This window comes from Pristis pectinata, chromosome 8, assembly GCF_009764475.1.
Source record: "Pristis pectinata isolate sPriPec2 chromosome 8, sPriPec2.1.pri, whole genome shotgun sequence".
Taxonomy (NCBI): Eukaryota; Metazoa; Chordata; class Chondrichthyes; order Rhinopristiformes; family Pristidae; genus Pristis; species Pristis pectinata.
Window position 1 is genome coordinate 47500624 of NC_067412.1, and position 27038 is coordinate 47527661.

Here is a 27038-nt window from a genome sequence, read left to right on the forward strand (position 1 = left end):
TTTCTCTGGCTCTTCACTCTGCTGTGGACCATCTGAACAACAGGCTGCTGTTCATCAACTACAGCTCAGCGTTCAATACAGTTATCCCATCCAAACTCATCACCAAACTTCAAGACCTGGGCCTCTGCACCTCCCTCTGCAACTGGATCCTCTACTTCCTCATTGGCAGACCTCAGTCAGTGAGGATTGGTAACAACATCTCCGCCTCGCTGGTCATCAACACAGGTGAACCTCTGGGCTGTGTGCTGCTCTACTATCTATACACACATGACTGTATGGCTAAGCACAGCTCCAATGCCATCTTCAAATTTACCAATGACTGACACTACTGTTGTTGGACGAATCACAGGTGGCAACGAGTCAGGTTACCGGAGCGAGATAGGACACCTGGTTAAGCGGTGCTGCAACAACAACCTCTTGCTCAACGTCAGCAGCACTAAAGAGCTGATTGTTGACATCAGGAAGGGGAAGGAAGGTAAAGGTGCGCCTGTTTACATTGGGGGATCAGCGGTGGAAAGAGTCAGCAGCTTTAAATTCTTGGGTGTAAACATATTGGATGATGTTCAAGAACAACTACTTCCCTTCAACCATTTGGTTCTTGAACCAACCGGCAAAACCCTAATCACTATGGTTTAGCAACACTATGGCCACTCTGATCACTTTGCACTAAAATGTACTTTTTTTTGTTCTAATTGGGTTCTTTCTTGTAAATATTGTGTATAATTTATGTTTATGTTTTTTCTTGTGAATGCTGCTTATCTGATACTATGTGCCTGTGATTCTGCTGCAAATAAGTTTTTCATTGCACCTGTGCATGCGTACATTTACTTGTGTATACAACAATAAACTCGACTTTGACTTTGACAAGGCCCAAAACCACCTATCTGTACTTTAAAGTCCTCCTGTTGCTGGAATAATTTAAAGAATTTCTTTTAATGAAAAAAAATTCAAATTAATAACCAGAAAGCTTACAACTAACTTCCCATGTTGTGAGATTTTTCCAGGTCAGCTTGCTGCCCCACTATTTTGATGGGCAGCCTTCCCTGGGCTGCTGCTGAGCTGATGGACAGGTTCTCCTTTTCAGCTGGGTGGGATGTAGCTGGCTGTGAGGAATGGATACAGACAGCTCTGGGGCTGGAGAGGGTGGCTGGTAACTGTAGCTTCTCAGGTTGATGGGATGCAGCATCAAGTTGCTGGCCACGGGGTGCAGGCAAGAGAATTGCCTGAAAACTGTTGGTGGGATAGAGATGTAACCATCCTGAGGGAAGGCAGCAATGCCAGTTCCATATCCCATCAGGAGTATCGGGCAAAGTGCGAGCACAGGCAGGACAAACATGGACAGGGCTGCTGCTGGGAGGGATGGATGCACAGTAAATGTGTAGAAATACTTGTATCAGAAGTTTATAAAATTATGAAAAGCATAGTTAGAGGAGACAGCTGGTATCTTTTCCCCAGGTTTGAAATGTCTAATACCAGAGGAAATGCATTTAAAGTGACAGGGGGAAAGTTCAAAGTAGATATGTGGGGCAAGTTTTTACACAGAGAATGGTGGATACCTGGAATTTGCTGTCAGGGGTGGTGGTGGAGGCAAATATGATTGTTTTGTTTAAGAGGGTCTTGGATATACACATGAAAAGGCATATGCAGAGAATGGAGAGATATGGACATTGTGTTGGCAGAAGGGATTAGGTGTCATTAGCTTAATTAGTTCGGCACAACATCGTGGGCCGAAGGGCCTGTTCCTGTGCTGTACTGTTCCATGTTCTATGCTCTGTGTATCAAAGAGGCTTCAGCTATCTCAGGTATCACTGTCAGGACAGGTCCCCCTTCATCCAGCCTGATCAGCCTTTGTGTTTGAAGGGATACCGTCCAGTTTGTCACTCCAGGAAAACAAAAGGGAAAGTTATTTTAAGAGGCTGGTGCTTGTCCTAGTTGAACGATGGTGTGTGTGCATGAGCTGCAGAGAAGGGGATGGACATTAAGGGACGTAATGTTCACTGTTCAGTTTTGTGTTCAGTTCTGGTCGCCTCACTATAGGAAGGATGTGGAAGCTTCAGAGAGGGTGCAGAGGAGATTTACCAGGATGTTGCCTGGATTGAAGAGCATGTCTTATGAGGAGAGGTTGAGTGAGCTAGGGCTTTTCTCTTTGGAGAGAAGGAGGATGAGAGGTGACTTGATAGAGGTGTACAAGATGATAAGAGGCATAGATCGAGTGGACAGTCAGAGACTTTCTCCCAGTGCGACAATGAGGGGACATCATTTTAAGGTAATTGGAAGAAGGTATAAGGGGGATGTCAGGGATTTTTTTTGTTACACAGAGAGTGGTGGGTGTGTGGAACGCACTGCCTATAGAGGTTGTGGGAGCAGATACATTAGGGCCACTTAAGAGGCTCTTAGGTAGACACATGAATGATAGAGAAATGGGGAGCTATGTGGGAGGGAAGGGTTAGATAGATCTTAGAGCAGGATAAAATGTCAGCACAACATTGTGGGCCAAAGGGCCTGTACTATGTTCTATGTAACAGGAGGAGCTGAATGGATTGGTGACAATGCAACATGGGTGTCTGTGCACGAGATGTGGTCATTGCAAGTGACTTGGTCAGGGTAGTTGCAGAGTCTTTTTCCCAGGGTAGAAATGTCAAATACGAGAGGGCATAGCTTTAAGGTGAAAGGGTAAAAGTTTAAAGATGTGCGAGGCAAGTCTTTTACACAGAGAGTGGTGGGTGCATGGAACGCACTCCTAGGAAGAGGGGGTGGAAGCAGATACAACAGCAACATTGAAGAAACATTTAGACAGACACATGAACAGGCAGGGAATGGAGGGATATAGACCATATGCAAGCAGATGGGATTAGTTTAATTTGGCATTGTGATTGGTGAGACATGGTGGGCTGAAGGGCCTGTTCCTGTGCTGTACTGTTCTATGTTCTATGTTCTCTGTTCTATGTAAGCTGCTCCCATGCTTTGACTCCTTCACTGTTATTGGTGCTTTCAACAACACTTTCAATAAAGTTTGGACTAGAACTTGGCGGCACAGTAGCTCACAACTCCAGCGACCTAGTTCAAGTCCGACCTACGGTGCTCTCTGTGTGGAGTTTGCACATTCTCCCAGTGACTGCTTGGGTTTCCTTTGGGAACTCCAGTTTCCTCCCACATCCCAAAGACATTGGTAGAATAATTGACCACTGTAAATTACTCTAATGTGTAGATGGGTAGTAAGATTGGACCGGGGTGTGGAGTTGATTAGGAGGTAAGGAGAAGAAAAATAGGATGAGCATAAATGGTTCTAACTCAGTGGGCCAAAGAGTCTGTTTTTATGCAATATGACTCCATGATATCTCCATATTTTATGATATCTAATTATGTTTTATTTTAAAATCCTATTCAGGTTTTCATCTCTACATCAAACTTCCTTCAATTGTGCCTGAAAGCTGCCTGCTCATAATTGTGGGCCTGATAATGGGAGGAATAATCTATGGAGTGAATGAAAGGTCTGCACCTGTTATGAGCACCGATGTCTTCTTCCTTTACCTGCTGCCACCCATCGTACTGGACGCAGGCTATTTTATGCCAAGTCGGCCTTTTTTTGAGAACATTGGAACGATCCTTTGGTATGCAGTTGTGGGAACCATGTGGAATGTTTTTGGAATTGGCTTGTCCCTCTATGGGATTTGCCAGATTGAATCGTTTGGCCTGAAGGATATTTCCCTTCTCTACAACCTGTTGTTTGGCAGCTTGATTGCGGCAGTGGATCCAGTGGCAGTCCTATCTGTATTTGAAGAGATTCACGTAAACGAGCAGCTGCACATTCTAGTTTTTGGTGAATCACTGCTCAATGATGCTATCACGGTGGTAAGTGATCCCTGTTAGTGACTGCTTACAGAACGGATTTTATGATGGCAGAAAACAGGAGGGTAGTATGATGGTTCAGATAGAGAAAGATCTCCGTTCTAGAAGAATGAAAATATAGTCTCCCTGGATAGTCTACGACCTGCAGCATGAACATTGAATTCTCCAACTTCTGGTAAACTGCTCCTCATCTGTCCCTTTTCTCTCTCTTCCTGATTTACCCAGTTCTTCCTACACTCACCGCAGCCCCCATCACTCTGTTTCTGTCCCCTCCTGCACCCACTCCATCACCCACACATTCCTCCCACTGGTTCGCCTCGCCCACTGTTCTCCTCTACCATCCCCACCTCTCTCACTTGGTTCCACACTCCACTTTCCTCTCCTGTTAGATTCCTTCATCTGCAGCCCTTTGTTGCATCCCCCTATCACCTCCCAGCCTCTGATGTGACTTCCACTCTCCCCTCCTCCATCTGCCGATCATCCCTCCTCACCTGGATCCACCTTGGAGACCTGCTGTGGATACGGCTAAGGCCTAGCACAAGACTTACACCATCTCCCCTGGATTTTCAAGGGCCAGCGAGAGTTCACTGGGTGCCGTCAGAACCACGATGCTTTCCAGGGCACAGGTCCCTCTCCCTATCACCTTCCAGCCCTTGCTCCACCCCTACCCCTAACGTCTTTGTACTGGCTATCTCCTCTCTATCTTTCAGTCCAGATGAAGGGTCTTGACCCAAAACATTGAATGTCCAATTCCCTCCACAGATTCAGCCTTTCTTAAACAATGGAACAACATGAGCTATCCTCCAGTCCTCTGGCACCACACCCGTGGCTAAGGACATTTTAAATATATCTGCCAGGGCCCCTACAATTTCTACACTAGTCTCTCTCAAGGTCCGAGGAAATACCTTGTCAGGCCCTGGGGATTTATCTACCTTTATTTGCTGTAAAGCATCAAGTACCTCCTCCTTTTTCATCTCTATATGTTCCATGGCACTAGTGCTTGTTTCCCTTCCATATCCACGCTGCCAGTTTCCTGAGTAAATACTGATGCAAAAAACTGTTTAAGACCTCCCCCATCTCCTGAGGCTCCACACATATACAACCACTCTGATCTTCTAGGGGACCAATTCTGTCTCTTACTATCTTTTTGCTCTTAATATACCTGTAGAAACCCTTTGGGTTTACCTTCACATTATCTGCCAAAGCAGCCTCATGTCTTCTTTTTGCCTTCCTGATTTCCTTTTTTAGTATTTTCTTACATTTCCTATACTCTTCAATTACCTCACCTGTTCCTAGTTGCCTATACCTGCTATACACCTCTCTCTTTTTCTTAACCAGCTCACCAATAGCCCTTGAAAACCAAGGTTCCCTATGCTTGTTACCCTTGCCTTTAATCCTGACAGGGATATAAAGACTCTGCACTCTCAAAATTTAGTCTTTGAAGGCTTTCCATTTACTGAGCACATACTTGCCAGAAAATAACTTATCCCAATCCACCCCACCTAGATCCTTTCTCATTTCCACAAAATTGGCCTTTCTCCAATTTAGAACCTCCACTCGAGGACCAGACCTATCCTTATCCATAATTATCTTGAAACTAATTGCATTATGGTCACTGGACCCAAAATGCTCACCTACACATACTTCTGTCACCTGACCTGCCTGGTTCCCTAATAAGAGATCAAGTATTGCATTCTCTCTCACTGGTACCTCTATATATTGATTTAGAAAACTTTCCTGAACACATTTGACAAATTCCAAGCCATCCAACCTTTTCGCAGTGTGGGAATCCCAGTCAATATGTGGAAAGTAAAAATCCCCTACTATCACAACTTTCTGTTTCTTACATCGATCTGCTATCTCACTACAGATTTGTTCCTCCAATTCTCTCTGACTATTGGGCAGTCTATAATACAACCCTATTAGTGTGGCCACACCTTTCCTGTTCCTCAACTCCACCCATATGGCCTCTGTAGACCAGCCCTTCGGGTTGTCCTGTCTACGCACAGCCGTGATCTGTTCCCTGACCAGCAATGCCACTCCTCCCCCTTTCATCCCTCCCCCTCTATCACGTCTGAAACAACGGAAGCCCGGAACATTAATCTGCCAGTCCTGCCCCTCCTTCAACCATGTCTCACTAATAGCGATAACATCATAATCCCAGGTGCCAATCCACGCCCTAAGCTCATCCGCCTTACCTACAATACTCCTTGCATTGAAATAGATGCACCTGAGAACATTACTATCATGTACAAACCTTTGATTTCTGTCCATACCTGCAGACCTCACATGATCATTTTCCTCCACACTTTCTTCTCTAACACTCTGATTCCCCTCCCCCTGCAAATCTAGTTTAAACCCACCGGAGCAGCACTAGCAAACCTATCCCAAACAGATCCCACCTTCCCTGGAACAAAGCCCAATTATCCAGAAACCTGAAGCCCTCCCTCCTGCACCAACTCCTTAGCCGCGTACTTAGCTGCATGATCCTCCTATTTCCAGCCTCACTAGCATGTGGCACTGGTAGCAATCCTGAGATTGCAACCTTGGAGGTCCTGTCCTTTAACTTTACACCTAATTCCCTAAACTCTCTTTGCAGGACCTCATCCTTCTTCCTATCCACGTCATTGGTCCCAACATGGACCACGACATCTGGCTGCTCATCCTCCCTCCTGAGAATATCAAGAAATCGATCTGAGATATCACGGACCCTGGCACCAGGGAGGCAACAGACCATCCGGGATTCACGATCTCTCCCACAGAATCTCCTATCTGTCCCCCTAACTATTGAATCCCCTATCACTCTTTACCCTCCCTCCTATCTGAGATGAGGGTCCCGCCTCGGTGCCAGAGACTTGACCACTACAACTTGTCCCTGGTAGGTCATCCCCACCAGCAGTATCCAGAACAGTAAACTTATTGTTGATGGGAACAGCCACAGGGGTGCTCTGCTCCTTCTATCTAATCCCCTTCCCTTTCCTAACAGTCACCCAGCTACCTGCCTCCTGACTTTTAGGTGTAACTATCTCCCTGAAACTCCTATCTATGTCTGCCTCCACCTCCCGAATGATCCGAAGTTCATCCAGCTCCAGCTCCAGTTCCCTAACATGGTTTGCCAGGAGCTGCAGCTGGGTGCACCTTTTACAGGTGTAGTCATCAGGGACAAGCGTGCTGTCCCTGACTTGCCACATAATGCATTCTGAGCACACAACTGCCCGAGCTGCTGCTTTCATTACCCAATCCGACTTTAATTAACTTAAAGGAACTTACCAGCCTTACCTCTCAGGATGCTAGCTCTTCCTCAGCCTCTGCTCGCCGAAGCCTTTTGAGCCAAAGCCTCAAGGCTCCACTCCTACCCTGAGCCACTCACACACTGGCTGCTCCTCTCAGTTACCCCTCCTGATATTCTACTTAAATATTTATCACAGGTAACCTTACCTTTTCCTACTTACCAGCTACTCACCTGCCTTACCCCTTTACGCCGAAGCCCTTTGAGCCAAAGCCCAGAACACTCTGCTCCGTCTCACTCAGCTGCCCGCTCCAATGCTGCCCGCTGGATAGGCGGTTGGCTTTTTAAACTGCCCGTGACGCGCCTGTGCAGTCCAACCCCCACTCGACTGCTAAAAACTTTTAAAACACTTATAAAAAATCCTAACCCTAGTAAATATAACCTTATTAAAAACGAAGCCTTACACTTAAAACTTAATAAAAAGAAAAACTTATCTGCTCTGAAGTGAAGACCACGAAGCCTCCGTTTTTTTTTCTTTTTTTTTCTCCCCCTTTTTAAACTGCCCGCGCCTCGCCTGCGCAGTCCAACCCCCACTCAACCGCTAAAAACTTTTAAAACACTTATAAAAAATCCTAACCCTAGTAAGTAGAGTGCAGAGTTTGTATGTCCCTGTCAAGATTAAAGGCAAGGGTAACAAGCATAGGGAACCTTGGTTTTCAAGGGATATTGGTGAGCTGGTTAAGAAAAAGAGAGAGGTGTATAGCAGGTATAGGCAACTAGGAACGGATGAGGTACTTGAAGAGTATAGGAAATGTAAGAACATACTAAAAAAGGAAATCAGGAAGGCAAAAAGAAGACATGAGGCTGCTTTGGCAGACAATGTGAAGGTAAACCCAAAGGGTTTCTACAGGTATAAGAGCAAAAGGATAGTAAGAGACAGAATTGGTCCCCTAGAAGATCAGCGTGGTCATATATGTGTGGCCCTCAGGAGATGGGGGAGGTTTTAAACAGTTTTTTGCATCAGTATTTACTCAGGAAACTGGCAGTATGGATATGGAAGGAAGGGAAACAAGCACTAGTGCCATGGAACATATAGAGATTAAAAAGGAGGAGGTACTTGATGCTTTACAGCCAATAAAGGTAGATAAGTCCCCATGGCCTGACAAGGTATTTCCTCGGACCTTGAGAGAGACTAATGTAGAAATTGCAGGGGCCCTGGCAGATATACTTAAAATGTCCTTAGCCACGGGTGTGGTGCCAGAGGACTGGAGGGTGGCTCATGTTTTTCCATTGTTTAAGAAAGGCTCGAAGAGTAAACCAGGTAATTACAGGCCAGTGAGCCTGACATCAGTAGTGGGTAAATTATTGGAAGGTGTTCTGAGAGATAGGACATATAAGTATTTGGACAGCCAAGGGTTGATTAAGGATAGTCAGCATGGCTTTATGCGTGGTAGATCGTGTTTAACAAATCTTGTGGAGTTTTTTGAGGACGTCACTAAGAAAGTAGATGAAGGTAAGGCTGTGGATGTTGTCTACATGGACTTTAGTAAGGCCTTTGACAAGGTCCCACATGGGAGGTTAGTTCAGAAGGTTCAGTCAAAGGGTATCCATAGAAAGGTTGTAAACTGGATTTGAAATTGGCTGAATGGGAGAAGACAGAGAGTGGTTGTGGATGGTTATTTCTCAGATTGGAGGCCTGTGACTAGTGGTGTGCCTCAGGGATCTGTGTTGGGGCCATTATTGTTTGTTGTATATATCAATGATCTAGAAGATAATGTGGTAAATTGGATTAGTAAGTTTGCGGATGACACTAAGATTGGAGGTGTAGTGGACAGCGAGGAAGGCTTTCAAAGCTTGCAGAGGGATCTGGACCAAATAGAAAAGTGGTCCAGAAAATGGCAGATGGAATTTAATGCAGACAAGTGTGAGGTGTTGTATTTTGGAAGGACAAATCAAGGGAGGACATACACAGTAAATGGTAGGGCACTGAGGAGTGCAGAGGAACAAAGGGATCTGGGAGTTCAGATACATAATTCCCTGAAAGTAGTGTCACAGGTAGACAGGGTTGTAAAAAAGGCTTTTGGCATCCTGGCATTTATAAATCAAAGTATTGAGTATAGGAGTTGGAATGTTTTGGTGAGGTTGTATAAGTCATTGCTGAGACCAAATTTAGAATATTGCATGCAGTTCTGGTCGCCAAACTACAAGAAGGATGTCAGTAAGATTGAAAGGGTGCAGAGGAGATTTACAAGAATGTTGCCGGGTCTTCAGGAGTTGAGTTACAGGGAAAGACTGAGCATGTTAGGACTTTATTCCTTGGAATGGAGAAGAATGAGGGGAGATATGATAGAGGTTTACAAAATGATGAGGGGCATTGACAGGGTTAATGCAAGTAGGTTCTTTCCACCTAGATTAGGAGAGATAAGTATGAGAGGACATGGCTTTAGGGTGAAAGGGGAAAGGTTTAGGGGGAACATTAGGGGGAACTTCTTCACTCAAAGAGTGGTGGGAGTGTGGAATGTGCTGCCATCTGATGTGGTAAATGCAGGCTCGCTCTTAACTTTTAAGAGTAAATTGGATAGATACATGGACGAGAGAGGTCTGGAGGGGTATGGGCTGGGGGCAGGTAAATGGGACTAGCAGAATAATGTTTCGGCACAGACAAGAAGGGTGAAATGGCCTGTTTTCTGTGCTGTAGTTTTCTATGGTTCTATGGACTTGCTGAGTTCTTCTAACATCTTGTTTGTTGCTCCATGACAGATGAACTGTTGTCCACACTGAAAGACTGATTGAAGTTCTAAAATCACACTTATTTATATGATAACATCGGTGAATACTTTGGGACATTTATCCATTTTGGGACCAGAACAGAGTGCACTCTGAATTGAAAGTAATGGAGATGAATCCATTGTTTGAGGGTACTGGAGATAAACTTATTATCGTAGGTGGCTTTTCAAAGGATGGAACTATGAACAACAACAACCAGAGGAATTTATGTAGAGCACTGAAATGTCCCATCACAAACAAAATTTGACACTGTTATCTAAAGAGACATCAGGAAGGATGACTTAAAGCTTAATTAGGGAGGTAGGGAAGAAAGGTAGAGAGGTCAAGGAAGGAAATTCCTGAGCTTGAGTGCTGATAGAATGACCACCATTAGTAGATCAATAAAAATCACGGACATGAAGATGAAACAAAAACCTGTTGATGTAAGAAATCTGAAATTAGAAGGTGAAAATGGTGGAAACACTCAGCAGGTCAGGCAGCATCTACAGAAAGAGAAACAGGGTAAGCATCTCAGGTCTGAGACCCTCCAGTTCTGATGAAGGTCTTTGACCTGAACCAGAGATATTTTGGAGGTACTGCGGAGTACTGAGATTGGAATGAGGAGGCCTTAAAGAGAGTTGAATAAATGGATGGGAGTTATAAGACAGAGTATGTTCTTGGGGCTGGAGCCATTGTGGAATGATGAAGAGCAGATGAAGCATGGATAAGACCATGCCAATCAGCATGTGCAAAGCACTGAGTGTGCAGCCAATGGCATCTTGCACCTTCAGCAGTCCTCCATTTGCTGCTCTCTATTTGCTCCTCTCTGACAAATGAAAATGGACCATAATTACTTTTAGAGAGCTGCAGTGGCTTCTCATTGTGATTCTGTGGCCTGGGCTGGAAGGAGCTACATGCATAACAGCTCAACCCAGTGTCAAATTGGTGAGCTATTGACAATGTGCTGCCATATACTTATATGAGAAATTCACTGAGAAATTATTGGTGAAGGCAGCTCACTTACACTCAGTCCTTGTTATCCACTGATTTGCTCATGTGGTTAGTCCCTGTTCCCATCTCAATTTTTTAAACAAATATACTTCTAGACATGTACATGTGAAGGATCCAGTTATTGTCTGTATAAATATGGTGATAAGTTTCCAGACCACTTGTGTCAAATGGCTCCCAGCTACACAGTTCTAGTAGAGAGTGGTCTTTGTTTATACAACTGCACCTTGTGATTTCAAAACCCATCACTATTTATACGTTTCAAGACATTCAATGGAAGTAGCTTGTTCAGTAATATAATTTCCTTTTGGGCATTTAAAAATTGTAATGTGTTTACTAATGTGCGTTAATTCTTTTAGAACATTATAGGGCAAATTTATTTGGGGGTGATTGAGTACAGAGGAGAGGGCCATAAAGTAATCCACATTTTTATTATCTGGCGAAGTCATAGTTATACTTTACAGAAACAGGCCCTTCGGCCCCACTCATCCATGCCAACTAAACTAATCTAGCATTAACCTGTATTGCCCGCATTTGGCCCATATCCTTCTAAATCTTTCCTGTCCATGAACCTGTACAAATGTCTTTTAAATGTTGTAATTGTACCAGCCTCTACCACTTTCTCTGGCAGCTCATTTCATGTACCCACCATTCTCTGTGTGAAAAACTTGCCCCTAAGGCCCCCTTCAAATATTTTCCCTCTCACCTAAAACCTCTGCCCTCTAGTTTTACATTCCTCTGTCTTGGGGGAAAAAACTGTGACCATTTGCGTTATTGAAGCCCCTCATGATTTTATAAACTTCTATAAGGTCACCTCTCAGCCTCCTTCACTCCAGGGTAAAAAAGCCCCAGCCTATCCAGCCTCTCCTTGTAACTCAAGCCCTTCAGTCCCAGCAACATCCATGACCCTATCACACATTATCATATATTATCATATATTACTCCTCACTGAGGTCCTAATTGGTCCAGGAACACTTTGAAAAGAGGTGGCTTCCTGCTAAGAGCCCTTCTTGCCTTCTTCCTCCTCCTTTTCCAACAAATTGTTTTTCTCTGTGTGCTCATTCTTCCCGTCATATGGTCAAGGGGAATTCATACTAATGTGCCAATGGATGGAAGGTTTGAGCAAAAGCCACAAAATCAGAAAACCTGCCACACCTTCCCCATTGACCTCTGGAAGCAGCTATTGAAAGTACCAAAAACCTTAGAGTTGTACCAACAGTTAGTAACTCACCCAGGTAAAGTAGCTCATCCTTTGAGAGGGGTCCCTTCACTGTGTTCAACCACTACGGAAGGGCAGTGGTTTGAATGTTGTGCTCCAAAATCTCAATACTGGCATCAAACCAGTGTTGCAGGCTGACTGACGTTAAGTCTAATTTAAATATTGGCGGCAAGAACAATTCACCATCAAAATGCGTCCAATATTGCAGCTGTCATTTCAGATCTCTGAAGTACCATTAAAATAGAGACTAGCAATGCCAATCTCCTATTGATGATTGACAGGTTGCCAAGTAAGCTGTCCTACCTCTCCTGGAGCTTTGCTAGTAGTACCTCGCTTTGATACCTGGTAGTTACGGAGAATAGTGGTTTACAGTCTTTCCCCTCCCCAACACCGGCCTGTGATTCTGCTCACGGAATGTTTGAACAATCATTTTAGACAACTGAAAATCAACATAATTACATTCCCAGTCCCAGTTTTGTGGGCCTGGAGGGGCTGTTTCTGGGTACCAGAGCACAATTCCTTGTTGTAATTTATTGTGTAACCAGCTGCCAATTGTGCTTTGTGGTAAAGAGAGACTGAGAGTAGTTTAGAAAGGATCCACTCCAAACATCAGAGACAGGAGCAAGAGGAGCCCATTCTGTTTCCCAGGCCTTCCTCACCGTTCAACAGTCATCACTGATCACTGACTTCACTGTCCTATTCCTCCCTCCTCCCCATATTCCTTGATCACTTTTGCATTAATAAATTATCTATTTCCTTGGGCTTCACTACCTTCTCTGGTAGAGACTTCTGCAAGTTCACCACCCTCTGGGTGAATAATTTTTTTCTGATGCCAGTTTTAAATGGCACACCTCGATTCTCCAGCCATCCTTCCCGTATCTAGTTGGTCTGGTTCTGATAGAATTGACTCTAAACTCCAGTGGACATGGTCCAAACTGACTCAACCATTCCATTCACAACCTCACTTTGAATATCAAGGTGTCTGGCCCAAGATTAGCCCAATATTCAAATTATTGGAACCTAATTTTTAAAAATGGACTCAAAACTTTGTCAGTGATATTAGCTAACAAGCACATATAGAAGAAAGTTTTCTGCCTGGCATTTTTATATTTCTGTTTTAATTTGCAAATCCCAAACTGCAGTGAGGAATGTTACAGCAGACAGAACATTTGTTATCACCTCTGGTAATTTCCTGCTTCTTGGTATCATTTACTGCTTTTAGGGGGGCTTGAGGTAGACCTTTCCTGGACTATTGTACACAATCTCCCTACCAAAGGAAGATATACTTGTGTTAAATGGAATGTGAAGAAGATTCACCAGCTCAGTACCTCTTTTGGGGGATGTGGAGTTTGTTTAATGCGCAGACTTTAAGTTGACTGGATCTATTCTGTCTTGAGTTGAGAAGAATGAGAGGTGATCTCAGTGAAGCACACAAAATTCTTACAGGCTCTTCAAGGTAAATGATCCTTCTGGCTGGGGTGTCCAGAGCCAAGATAAGGGCTCTGTCATTTAGAACAGGGGTGAGAAGACTCTGAGTGTGGTGTCAGGAGGGCTGTGGAGGCTCAGGCACTGAACAGATTCAAGAAAGAGGTGCATGGAATTCCAGATAGAAAGGGATCTGGGGTACTAGAGGAGAGTGGTACTGAGGCACAGGGTCAGTCATGACACGATTGAGTGGCAGAGCAGGCACCAGGGGCCACGTGGCCTACTCCTGCTTTTATTACTCATGTTTTTATGATCGCTAGGAGTGCACTCCATGTGGCTACACTGGAATATGCGATACCAGTTGGAAACATCTGTGGAATCCAGATCGCTGCTATTTATTATTTCAGGGTCACAGACGTCATGAATCAAAGGGCCCAAAATAATAATGATTATCAAGATATTACCAAGTGGTTGATGCATATGGTCAATCACAGACAGCCAGTAAGTCTCTTAAGGACATAATCAGGATTAGAATCGTGTTTTGAGAGTATTTCTTGTTCATTATGGTGCATCTCTGGAGAGCAATTCTAAGAATTTTCTGGAACAATAGAGCTGTGGAGAAGAAACATTTAGATTTAATTGGTAATGAGCTAGAATTAGTCTCTAGTTTGACGGTTAGGAAACATCTTGGGAATAGTAAAATGATTAAATCTGATATTAGGTTTGGAAGTGAGCAGGAAAAGCCACAGGCTAAGGTATTAAATTTAATTAAAGATGTGTAGTGACCACAATAAACTGGCCAATCTGCAGGCGAACAGAAAAAATGTTGAAAAACCTATTTGGTAATAATGCAAGCTGATTTTGTTTATCAAACACTGTCAACAATTAAGGGAAGAGACAGTATCAAACTGAAGGATAGAAGATAGAACAGTACAGGACACGAACAGGCCCTTCGGCCCTTAATGTCTGTGCCAATCCTGATGCCAATCCAAACTAATCCCATCTGCCTGCACATGATCTATATCCCTCCATTCCCTGCAAGTTCACATGCCTGTCTCAATGTCTCGTGTTGCTATTGTATCTACACCCACCGCTTTCCCTGGCAGTGTGCTCCAGGCACCCACTACTCTCTGTGTTTTTAAAAAAACTAGACTCGTAAATCTCTTTCAAGCTTTCCCCCTCACACCTTAAAGCTATGCCCTCTATAATAGTTTGGATAAATGCAAAGAAAAGTGAAGCAAGACAGTTATAAATATGTAAAAGAAAATAGTAATTGGGAAGGTAGGTTTCTTTATCACACACAAACATCCACTCACATTCACTCATCTGATAATGTAATCAGTCAAATTTAGGCACAGATGAGCCATGATTAATAAAACAGCAGGTGAGGCTGGAGTAGCAGTTTATTCCCCTGACTAACATCACTCACAATGGGTTCTTAGTTCCAGTCCTGGGAAAGCCTGGGATACTATCAGTGTCTTCAGGAAGGAATAAACAATTGGCAGTAAAATTGATCACTGCTGAATACAAAATTTAGAAATGACATCCCAACAGCTTCATTTGATCAACAAAAAAATCGCTTGCTGGATTCTGGTAAATAGTCCATAAATCATCGACCTAGGACACAGAGGGATTTTTAAGAAGAACCTACTCAAGTACACTGATAACACATTAGAAAACCTTTTCATGTTGCAAACTGTAATCACATCTTTAGTATTGGTGCATTTTGTACCCAGTGGAGTGTAGCACTTTGCTGCAGGCAGCAGCTCAATTTGTATTAAAAACAAAGTTTAGAAATCTTGGACTTGTTGGTTCTGTAGTAAATTGTGATGATTGTAGATTAGCTCCTGGCTGCTGTTGACACGCCATCCTGCAGCTCCAGACACCCTGAAATCTAATGGAAAGAGAGTTTAGTTTTAGTAATTGGGCTTGCATACCTCATGTTACGAATTATAGAGTCAAAGACTAATATAGCATAGAAACAGTCCTTGCAGCACATCGTGTCCAGCACTTGGTCTTGGTGACTCAGGTGCTTGTCCCAAGACGTCTTCAATGTTGTGAGAGTCTCTGCGCCCACTACTCACTCAGACAGTGTGTTCCAGATTTTAACTACTGCCTGAGTGGAAAAGTTCTTCCTCAGAACCCCTCTTATCTATGACCTCTAGGTTTAGATACCTCTGCAATGGGGGAATGTTTCCTACTTTCTACCCTATCTCTGTCCTTCATAACGTTGTATACCTCTGTCAGACGCCGCAATAAGACTCCTCTACTGCAAGGAAAACAAACCCAGCCAATCCAGTCTTTCCTCACAACTGAAATGTTCCATCCCTAGAATCTCCTGTGCACCCTCTCTGATGCCACCGCTACTTTCCTATTGTGTGACGACAAGAACTACACACTATATTCCAGCTGTTTTATAAAGTCATACTGTGACCTCCCTGTCTTATATTCTATATTCCACTTGCCTTCTTCCCAGCCTTACCTACCTTCGAATGAAAACCCTTGAGATTCTGCTGTGCCATGTGAGCACATGATATGGCCGTGTGTAGCCACTAATGCCTCATTCTAACCTTTAAGAAGCATGGGAATTGGATCATATTTTGTGCCTGCATAATTCATTTCATTGAAAAGTAAAACAAAAATGAAAAAGAATGGAAAATAGGGCACTTACTGCAGGTTGGCACAAACCTGCAATTTCCCTTCTGGGACTTTGGTTACACAAGCCAGCGCCTCGGTAATGTGCGATGCGATTGACCCTTCAATGACACATCTGTATTCTTTGCTGACATGGGCATCGTCTTGCTGCCATTTGTTAAGAAGCAGGTCTTCAGTGCTTGTGACCCATGGTTCTTTGCTGCTGAAAGGGTTACTACCTGAGGAAGCTCGAGCCTGTGGTCCAGCACCAGCACCCACCTCCGCTAGGTCTCTTTAAGTAACACTTTGATCCAGAACTCCCTCAGTATCCCTGCAATCCCCATTCCCCATCCCATAACAGCATCATCCTTCCTCCACCACCAACAAATGCTGAGCTCCACTCCACCCGATCTCAGCCCCAGCCACTTCAACCCTCACTCCAACCAAACCCCTCCTAACCCTCTTTCCCAGCCTCTCATCTTCTTCATTGAACTAAGTTATGTCAGGTCCAGCCCTGGTCCCTCTCCTGACTGATCCCTACATGTGGAAATCCTTTCCAATCACTGATCCTCCCTCACACCTCCCTTTTGGCTCCTACCTCCCCATCGCCCTCTCCCCACTACATGTGACCTCACTCTGGAGCCGCTCTGATGGCTGTGCACTCTCCACAGGCCCATGTGAGTGACACGCTCTCAAGCAAATTATTCAATATCAAGTGTGAACCTGCTGTTCATTGTGCCTATCCAGATGTTTCTTTTCAGTTTCTTGGGGCATCTGTTTTAAACTTGGGACTTCATCCTGGGAATGATTGCATCTTCTGGGTAAATCGTTAACAGTTACATTTTCACAAGGTCATTATGTACAAGGTCATTGTACAATTGAAAATATTTCAGAATTACCCAAACAGGGAGGCCATTAAGATGCTTAACAAATCTGAAAGGTATATTGTTGTTCTTATCATTCCTGTTAATGGGTTTACATTGTTTGAAATTGAAGCAAAATTCCATATACCTACCATTGAATAGCATCAGAGATTAACACTTAAACTTTGTAAATAACCCTGTGCTCACAAAACACAAGAAATTATCTTGTTGGAAAGGTTCCTATAATCGCTCTTCCCTCAACTGTTTATTCTGCTGCTTCACACATCACAGTTTCCGTGCAGTTTATTCAAAGTTTATAACCTTATTTCCTCCCTTTTTCCAGAAAATAAATTAAATGCCATAATGTAAGATGCACTGACACCAGTGTTCAACTGTTTAAGACAGAGGTGGACCTTGACTCTTGTCGGTTGATCTGAGTAAAAGGATAAAACGTGTGCTTGCATTATAGCACCTACCCATCCCTTAACACAGTTATTGAAGCCCACATCGACTGTGGTCTGCTGGCACTGGGAAGATATTAGTAAAATGCTAAAAGAATTCTGCAAGCACAGACCTCTCATTAAATATACCATTAACATCTCTTTGAAATAAAGTTCTCCTCTTTATAAAATGACTCATTTTTAATAATACTTGAGCCAGAGGGAAAATTTGCAGGATTCCATGTCTATGTGCAGGAGGATTTATATCATTTCACTTCTTGTAATATTTGAGTGACTCTGGCTTAAACAGTGAATCTCCTGTGTGGTGCATCATTCCTGGAGCAGGTGGTGTTGATCTGCTGAGAGCTTGATGTCACAATAGGACGTGAAATGTGTTTGATTTTTAATCACATGAGATACAACAGATTATCAGAATGCAACGCAAGGTAAAAGCCAAAAACTGCAGATGCTGGAAATCTGAAACAAAACCAGAAAATGCTGGAACCACTTAGCAGATGAGATAGGATCTGTGGGGAAAGAAACAGAGCCAATAATTCACTTTGATGACCTTTCTTCAGAACTGGGAAAATAAGAAAAAGAAAACTTGATTTAATTTGTAGAGGAGGGAGGGGGTTAGAGAGGACAAAAGGAGAGTCTGTGAAAGGGTGAAGACAAGATACAAATTGATGTTGCCTCGAAGAGGGTGCTGAAGGCTTGTTAAAGACAGTTAATTGTTCAGTTAACAGAGATCGAGCTTACTGATTGGAGTACCCTGGATGCAGTTCCAGGGGGAATGTGTGGACTCATACACTGGAGGTCAGGATTGAATCCAGGTCTCTGGCGCTGAGAGGCAGTGTCTCCACCAGCTACATGATTGGGCCACCTTTTAAAAAGATAAGCAGCAGGGATAGCATCTGAAATGTTTACATAGTTCATAGATTGTCACATATAAAGCATTATAAGACAGGCTGACTTGCAGACATTTGTATTCACATGATCTTACTTCAGCTGCTATCTCAGTGGAGTTATTAACCTGTATGTTTGCAACACTAAGGGAGAAGTACAAAATGTGTACATCAAATGGGGCTGTTCACAGATTCAGGAATTCCACTACAGGGAGCAAGGGTCACAAAGCAGCACTGTAGTGATGATAGATCCAGCACGGGCTTGTGGAACTATCGACTGAGTTTATTCTTATATTTCCTTACAGTATAGCAGGAAGCCATTCAGCCCATCAGGTCTTTGCTCACAATCCCATCAATCCAATTTTCCCAGTTATTTCTCTGTAACCAATTCCCTCTTTATTGCTGGTCATTCCTCCCTCCCACCCTGCTTAATTTTTCATACCACACTAGGGTTAATTTGCAATAGTCGATTAACTTACCAATCAGCACATCTTTGGAAGGAAACTGGAGCATCCAAGGGAAGCACATGGCCACATACAGACACTATACATATGGCACCAGACCTCAGGATCAAACCTGGGTTACTGGAGCTGTGAAGCAGCAGCACTACCTGCTGTAACCCTACTGTTCATTAGCCAGTATAGTCAGCAGTAATTGGCAGCTTCCATTGTACAGGAACAGTGCTCTGAATTACTGGTCCACTATGAATGTTACTCTCAGGATGATCTTTAACTAATTGCTGCCCAAGCAGTTTCAGATTTTCTCTAAAGAAATACCATACCTTACATAATTGGTGAAAAATAATAATAATCTTCCTTCTGTTTATCTTCTTGCAGGTGTTATACAAATTGTTTAAGACTTTCTGCACCATGCCCTCGATTGGAGTGTCTGATATTTTGATTGGAATTATTAAGTTCTTTCTTGTGGGATTCGGAGGTTTACTTGTGGGCGTTATTTATGGAGTCATTGCAGCCCTTACCACTCGCTTCACAGAGAATATCCGCGTGATTGAACCTCTATTCGTATTCTTGTACAGCTATTTGTCATATTTGACTGCCGAAATGTTGCACTTCTCTGGCATTGTGGCGTAAGTATTGATGTCATCAATGCTCTAATCTCATGGGTAAGCAATGCATCTAATAATCATGTGAAAAAAATAGAACGTAGCTTTATTGGAGGACACTGAAGTGCTTTGTACCAAACTCGAGAGGAGAATGAAATTCCCATGGTTTTAATTGTTGGGTTTCTCAACAATTGTTTGCAATTGCATTCTGTTTTTAAAGAAGACCAAATGTTTCACTAAGGTTTAAGCAAAACTGACTCAGAGCCAAAGGTGTGATTAAGAATGAATGGTGGCCAAACTTCATTCAAGGGTAGTCTTTGCAAGGTTTGTTAAGAGAAGAGTGATTTGAGTGGTTTAGGGTAAATAGGTAGATAGATGGAAATGCCTGAGAGCAAATAGAAATCAGTCAAATCCTTGGGATTCAGAGTGTAAGTGTGAAGTTTGAATGGTTTCTGTCTACACATGAGCTGTAAATTTAAACCAATCCTTAAATGATTTTACACTGCCATACTATGAACAATACATCATATTTTTTTTTGGATTTTATTTACAGTGTGGTAACAGGCCCTTCTGGCCCAACGAGTCTACGCTGCTCATTTTAAACCCAAATTAACCTACCCGTATGTCTTTGCAATGTGGGAGGAAACCGGGGCACCCGGAGGAAACCCACGCAGACACAGGAGAACGTACAAACTCCTTACAGACAGCGACGGGAATCGAACCCCGATCGCTGGCGCTGTAATAGCCATTTATTTATTCTAAATTTATACTAAATTTTCCAAATTTATGCCTTGCTTTGCTTATTTGGTGTTCTGTATTACGTTGGTGCTGCACAGCTCTTATGAATAAGAGATAGATTGACAATTCAAATGCCTTCCAAGGTCACTCACATGAAACATATTTCACTTTAACCATATTGTTAATTTTCAGTCACTTTTTGAAGGCACAAATGTTAGCATTTAGTTAACAGCCTTGATCCTCTTCAAATTGCAAGCAAACAACAGCAAGGCTATAGCATTTCCTCCTTTGAAATACATGGAATTGTGGTCTGTGGTTTGATCTGTTCACTTGAAATCACTTGTATCCTTTGTCACCGTGTAACAGTGTGTGCCTGTATCAGAATCAAATCTCATTATTGATGTTAGGTCATTCAATAGTTTACAAGTCAATTAAACATTAATTATTAAAACAAAGTCATTTTCTCAGGGCTCATCCCTGGATACACCACACACCAAGGCTGTGACTGTGGGGGAGAGGGATGGGGTCATAGAGGTGGATGAGTGTATACAACATTATCAGGAAATCAGAAATTTTGAATGGTCAGCAGTTCCAACAGCTGAAGAGTCGAGTCTGCAACAAGAAACAGTAATGTTGTCAGCACACTGGCCAATGGACAAACACTCCCACCTGCTGCAGTTCTCTCCACAAACCCCATGGACATTCTCATCAACAGCAGCACCAGGCTTCAGAGCAGAGACTCCCAGAGACTGAGTGTAATTTCCCAGGTTTAGGAATGTTGGAAGGGAAGGTGGAATGATTTTTTTTCATTTGTAGTTATTCATCTTACAACTCACACTTGGGAATTTCCTGCAGTCTGTCCATTTGCTGAAACTACAACCCAATGGCACTGATCCTGAACCAAATGTCTTGGTGAACAGGCCAGAAAACTTTGCACATCTTCATCCTTGTCAGAATGGGAATGGGCCTGACAAGGTGAATGCGGACTAATGTGGCAGGTTTCAGTACAATATAAAATAAAAACAGAAAATGCTGGAATCACACAGCAGGACAGTCTGCATCTGTGGAAAGAGAAACAGAGTTAATGCTTCAGGTCAAAGACCCTTTGTCAGAACTGGGAACGAGATAAAAGAAGCTCATTAAGCAGATTGTGAACATGCATTAGCTTGGAAGAAGTGATTCACTCTTCAGCTGGGAACACTGATGGTGGGAAGGGAAGAAGTGAAAGGACAAGTGTTGCACCACCTGCAATTCCAAGGGAAAGTGCTGTAAGAAGGGGGGTGGTTGGTGGGAACAGAAGAGTGGACCAGGGAGTCATGAAGGGACAGGTTGGCAGGTTTCAAGCTGCTGGATAGCTGCCTGACAACAATTGGGTTTTATTGCTTTTGCTGCAGATTTCAGGTAATCACCTGAGGATGAGGGGCAAGATGCAGACATCAGGAAGTCATTGGATCATTGAAAGATCAAAAGCTGATTGGCCTGGAATGGTCTAAGTGCTTATATTGATCATGCCGTGTTTGACAGAGTCATTATAGCACCTGCCAAAGATCGTAGACAAAATGCAATATTATTGATTGATCGATATTGATGATTTGCAATATGTTAATCTATACTAACTGTATTACTAGAGAAACAAAGGACTGCAGATGCTGGAATCTAGATGAACTGTATTACTGCATATATTTACTGTTTATTAACTTCGAGTATTTACTACACATCTGTAAATGCTCTTGAGAAGCTGGTGGTGAACCACATTCATAAACCACTGCAAACTGAGTGAGGGCATTCACACAGTGTCACTGGGTAGAAAGCTGCAGAAATAGACTGATAACACATGAAAATGGCGCTGCAGGTAGACAGGGTGGTGAAGAAGGCTTTTGGCATGCTGGCCTTCATCAGTCAGGGCACTGAGTACAGAAGTTGGGATGTAATGTACAAGACATTGGTGAGGCTGCATTTGGAATATTGTGTTCAGTTTTGGTCACCCTGCGATGGGAAAGACGCCATTAAGCTGAAAAGAGTGCAGATGAGATTTACAAGGATGTTTCCAGGACTTAGGGGACTGAGTTATGGAGAGAGGTTGAGCAGGCTGGGACTTTTCTTAATGGAGCATGAGAGAATGAGTGGTGATCTTATACAGGTGTATAAAATTATGAGGGGCATCGATAGGGTGATTGGTCTTTTTCCCAGGGTTGGGGAATCAAGAACAAGAGGGCACAGGTTTAAGGTGAGAGGGGAGAGATTTAATAGCAACCTGAGGGGCAACCTTTTTACCCACAGAGTGGAATGAGCTGCCAGAGGAAGTGGTTGAGGCAGGTATATTAACAACATTAAGAAGGTACTTGGACAAATACATGGATAGGAAAGGTTTAGAAGATTACGGGTCAAATGCGAGCAAATGGGACTAGCTCAGATGGGAATCTTGGTCAGCATGGACCAGTTGGGCCAAAGGGCCTATTTCTGTGCTGTATGACTCTATGACATGCTGTACATTTAGGATTATCAAATTTCACCAAAAAAATTTGCATTTTAGACCTTAATGGTGGGAAGTGGAGCCAACCAGTTGAAGCCTGCTGTACGTAGCCATGGTGGAAGCTGTAGGGAAAGTTCGTAAGAAAGACCTCATGAGCTATATGTTTATACTTCAAGAATTTCACTCTGTCACCATCTCACAGTGCCTACCGAAGAATTGCATGTTAACTTCACTCTAAAGTCTGACTGATTTGAAGCTCATGACAATACCGTGAAATTCCATGCTCTGCAGGGACAAACTCTTCAATTTTTTAATGAACTATTCCCTACTTATCCGGATGTGTGCTACTTCAACAACATTTAAGAAACTTGATACCATCCAGAACAAAATAACTTGCTTGATTGCCACCTCATCCACCATACAAAGCCAGCAATATCTCCTCCTACAGTTCGTGGGGGGAGGGGGGAATAAATAACATCTACCAAGTGCACTGCAGTTATATAAGAACATAAGAAACAGAGGCAGGAGTAGGGTATTCCCCTCATGCCTGTTTCATTGTTCAATCATGATTAATCTTTCACTTCAGTACAACTTTCCCTTGATTCCCTTAATGCCCAAATATCCAGTACTAACTTAGGCAACTCCAACAGCAAACTCTCAACCTTTACCTCCATAAAAGGACTGGGGCAGCAGACACTTGGGAACACCAACCACCACCTCCATGTCACACACCATTCTGACATGTCCGTACACTGTCACCATTGCTGGGTCTATTTCTGCAGCAACACTGTGGGAATGCCCTCACCCGGTTAGCTGTGGTTTAAGAATGCGGTTCACCACCAACTTCTCAAGGGCACTTAGGGATGGTACAAAAAGTACTTGAAATTAATAAATAGAGTGTAGCGATGGGCTACGCACTGAGCTAGAAATAATGACACGCAGTCTGTAGGTTGCACTCGAGACTGGTTTATTCAGAACTTTGCCGCGCTGGCTTTTAAGCAGTTAAGTTCCCGCCCTCGAAACATGGCAATGACGTCAGAGGTGCGTCAGCCAAACCTCTTCTCGCACGTGGGCTTTCTCCTCTCGCTGTTGAAGAAGAAGGCCAAGTGCCATTTTGTGGCTGGCCTCTCTGCCAACGCGTGCGCCATTTTCGGAGCCGGTTTGCTTGTGTCGAAGGTGGGTCGCCACATAACCTCCCCCTCCCACCCAGAACTGGCGATACACCCCCCAAAGTCCACAGTCTGGATCAGTTACTGTTTGGGCGGTCTACCTCTGCGCTGCGGAGCCTGAACCTTGACCGGCTGCGCCAAGTCCACGTGGGCCGGTTTGAGTCGGTCCACCATGAAAACCTCCTCTTTCCCCCCAATGTCTAGAACGTATGTGGTCCCGTTGTTCCTGAGCACCTTGAACTGCCCCTCGTACAGCCGCTGTAGCGGTGTCCGGTGTGCGCCCCTTCGTACAAATACAAACTTACAGTTCTACAGGCCTTTGGGTACACAGGTCGGGATCTGTCTGTGCCGTGAAGTAGGTACGGGGACAAGGTTGCCGAGTCTCACGCGTAGTCTGTCCAGGACTGCCGCGAGTTCTTCCTCTTGCCCCCTTGGAGCTGGTATGAACTTTCCTGGGACGACCAGAGGTGTGCCGTACACCAGCTCGGCCGACGAGGTGTACAAATCCTCTTTGGGTGCTGTGCTGATTCCAAGCAGGACCCAAGGGAGTTCGTCCATCCAGTTAGGCCCTTTCAGGCGGGCCATGAGAGCCGACTTCAAGTGACGGTGGAAACGTTCCACTAGTCCATTCAACTGTGGGTGGTAGGCTGTTGTGTGGTGTAACCGTGCTCCCAACAGGCTGGCCACAGCTGACCACAAGCTGGAGGTGAACTGGGCGCCTCTGTCGGAGGTAATGTGGGCCAGTTCCCCGAAGCGTGCGACCCAGGTTGCAGTCAGCGCTCGGGTGCAGGAATCGGTGGTGGTGTCAGTGAGCGGATCCGCCTCTGGCCATCTCATGAACCGGTCTACCATAGCTAGGAGGTACCGTGCTCCTCTTGACACTGGCAGGGGCCCCATGATATCCACATGAATGTGGTCGAACCTCTGGCGGGTGGGTTCGAACTGCTATGGCGGGGCTTTGGTGTGCTGCTGCACCTTGGCTGCTTGACACTGCGCGCACGTTTTGGCCCATTCGCTGTCCTGTTTGCGAAGTCCGTGCCACAGGAACTTGCTGGAGACCATCCAGACAGTTGTCCTGATAGATGGGTGCGCCAAACTGTATATGGAGTTGAAAACTCGCTGCCGCCAGGCTGCCAGGACAATGGGGCGAGGTTGGCCGGTAGCCACGTTGCACAGTAGGGTCCTCCCACCTGGGCCTACTAGGAGGTCCTGCAGCTGCAAACCCGAGACTGCGGTCTTGTAGCTGGGCAACTTGTCATCTGCCTGCTGCGCCTCCTCCAGTGCTGCATAGTCCACCCCCTGGGACAGGGCCTGGATAGCTGGTCTGGAGAGTGCGTCCACCACGACGTTGTCCTTTCCCGAGACATGCTGGATGTCCGTCATGTACTCGGGGATGTAGGACAGATGTCACTGCTGGTGGGCCGACCAGGGATCGGACACCTTCGTGAACGTGAAGGTCAACGGTTTGTGGTCCGTGAACGCGGTGAACGGCCTGCCCTCTAAGAAGTACCTGAAATGTTGGATTGCCAGATATAGTGCCAACAGCTGCTGGTCGAAAACCGCAGGTGCCTGCTGAAGAACGCTACGGGTTGCCAGCGCCCCTCGATGAGTTGCTCCAGCACCCCACCGACTGCCGTGTTGGATTCGTCCACTGTGAGGGCGGTTGGAACGTCCGTTCTGGGGTGCAGCAGCATCGTGGCGTCTGCCAAGGCTTCCTTGGTTTTAACGAAAGCGGCCACGGCCTCTTCGTCCCAAGTAATGTCCTTGCCTTTGCCCGGCATCAGGGTGAACAAAGGGTGCATGACACAGGCTGCAGAGGGGAGGAAACAGCAGTAGAAGTTGACCATATCAACAAACTCCTGCAAGCCTTTAACTGTGTTGGGCCAGGTGAAGTAGTGGATCGCGTCTACCTTGGCGGGCAGGGGTGTTGCCCCATCTTTGGTAATCCTGTGGCCCAGGAAGTTGATGGTGTCGAGTCCGAACTGGCATTTGACCGGGTTGATCATAAGGCCAAAATCACTCAGGCGGGAGTAGAGCTGGTGGAGGTGGGACAGATGCTCCTGATGATTACTGCTGGCTATGAGGATGTCATCCAAATAGATGAACGCGAACTCCAGGTCACGTCCCACTGTATCCATTAGCCACTGGAACATCTGTGCAGCATTCTTCAGGCTGAACGGCATTCGGAGGAACTTGAACAGGCTGAACGGGGTGATGAGTGCTGTCTTGGGGATGTCTTCAGGGTGTACCAGGATTTGATGGTATCCCCGGATGAGGTCCACTTTGGAAAAGATGGTTGCCCCGTGCAGGTTTGCTACAAAGTCGTGTATGTGTGGCACGGGGTAGTGGTCTGGGGTTGTAGCCTCGTTCAGTCTACGGTAGTCGCTGCATGCTCTCCAGCCCCCGGCTGCTTTGGGCACCATGTGCAGGGGGGAGGCCCATGGGCTGTCGGACCACTGTACGATCCCCAATTCCTCCATCCTCTTGAACTCCTCCTTTGCCAGGCAGAGCTTGTCCAGGGGAAGCCATCGTGCGCGGGCGTGGAGGGGTGGTCCCTTGGTCAGAATGTGGTGCTGTACTCCATGTCCGGGTATGGCTGCCGTGAACTGCGGTGTCAGAACCGATGGGAAGTCTGCCAGGATTCTGGTGAATTCGTTGTCCGACAGTGTGATGGAGTCCAGGCGTGGGGCCGGCAACTTGGCTTTGCCCAAGGAGAACATCTGGAAAGTCTTGGCATGGACTCGTCTTTTCCCATGCAAGTCGACCAGTAGGCTGTGAGCTCGCAAGAAGTCCGCCCCCAGGAGTGGTTGGGCCACGGCAGCCAGTGTGAAGTCCCATGTGAACCGACTGGCGCCTAACTGCAGCTGCACTGTGCGGGTGCCGTAGGTCCGTATCGTGCTGCTGTTAGCAGCCCTCAGGGTGGGACCCGGCTCCCTGTTGCAAGTGTCATGATTTCCGCTCCGGTGTCGACCAAGAAGCGGCGTCCCGACTGCTTGTCCCAGACGTACAAGAGGCTGTCCTGGTGGCCAGCCGCCGTAGCCATTAGCAGCGGCTGGCCTTGGCGTTTCCCGGGAACTCGCAGGGCGGGCGACACCAGTGGGCTTCTGTGCCCCACTGCTGGTGGTAGAAACACCACTGCACCTTGGCCTCCTCACTCCTGCCTCTGGGTTGTGTGCCCTCCGTTGCCGGGCCTGGTCTAGCCTGCTGTTGGGCACATCGCTTGGTAATCTGTTCGACGGACGCCCCACTTTCCTTCT

At 45.2% G+C, this 27038-nt stretch overlaps 1 protein-coding gene across 3 annotated transcripts in view; it reads left to right on the forward strand.

Annotated features, from left to right (window-relative positions):
* The window catches only part of LOC127573954 (sodium/hydrogen exchanger 2-like), a 128263-nt gene that overhangs the window by 22304 nt on the left and 78921 nt on the right, over positions 1 to 27038 (forward strand). For all 3 annotated transcript variants that reach the window (XM_052022577.1, XM_052022578.1, XM_052022579.1), the window contains exons 2-3: positions 3389 to 3852; positions 19175 to 19425. In XM_052022577.1, the coding sequence (XP_051878537.1) occupies positions 3389 to 3852; positions 19175 to 19425 (715 nt within the window). The remainder of the gene's footprint in view (positions 1 to 3388; positions 3853 to 19174; positions 19426 to 27038) is intronic.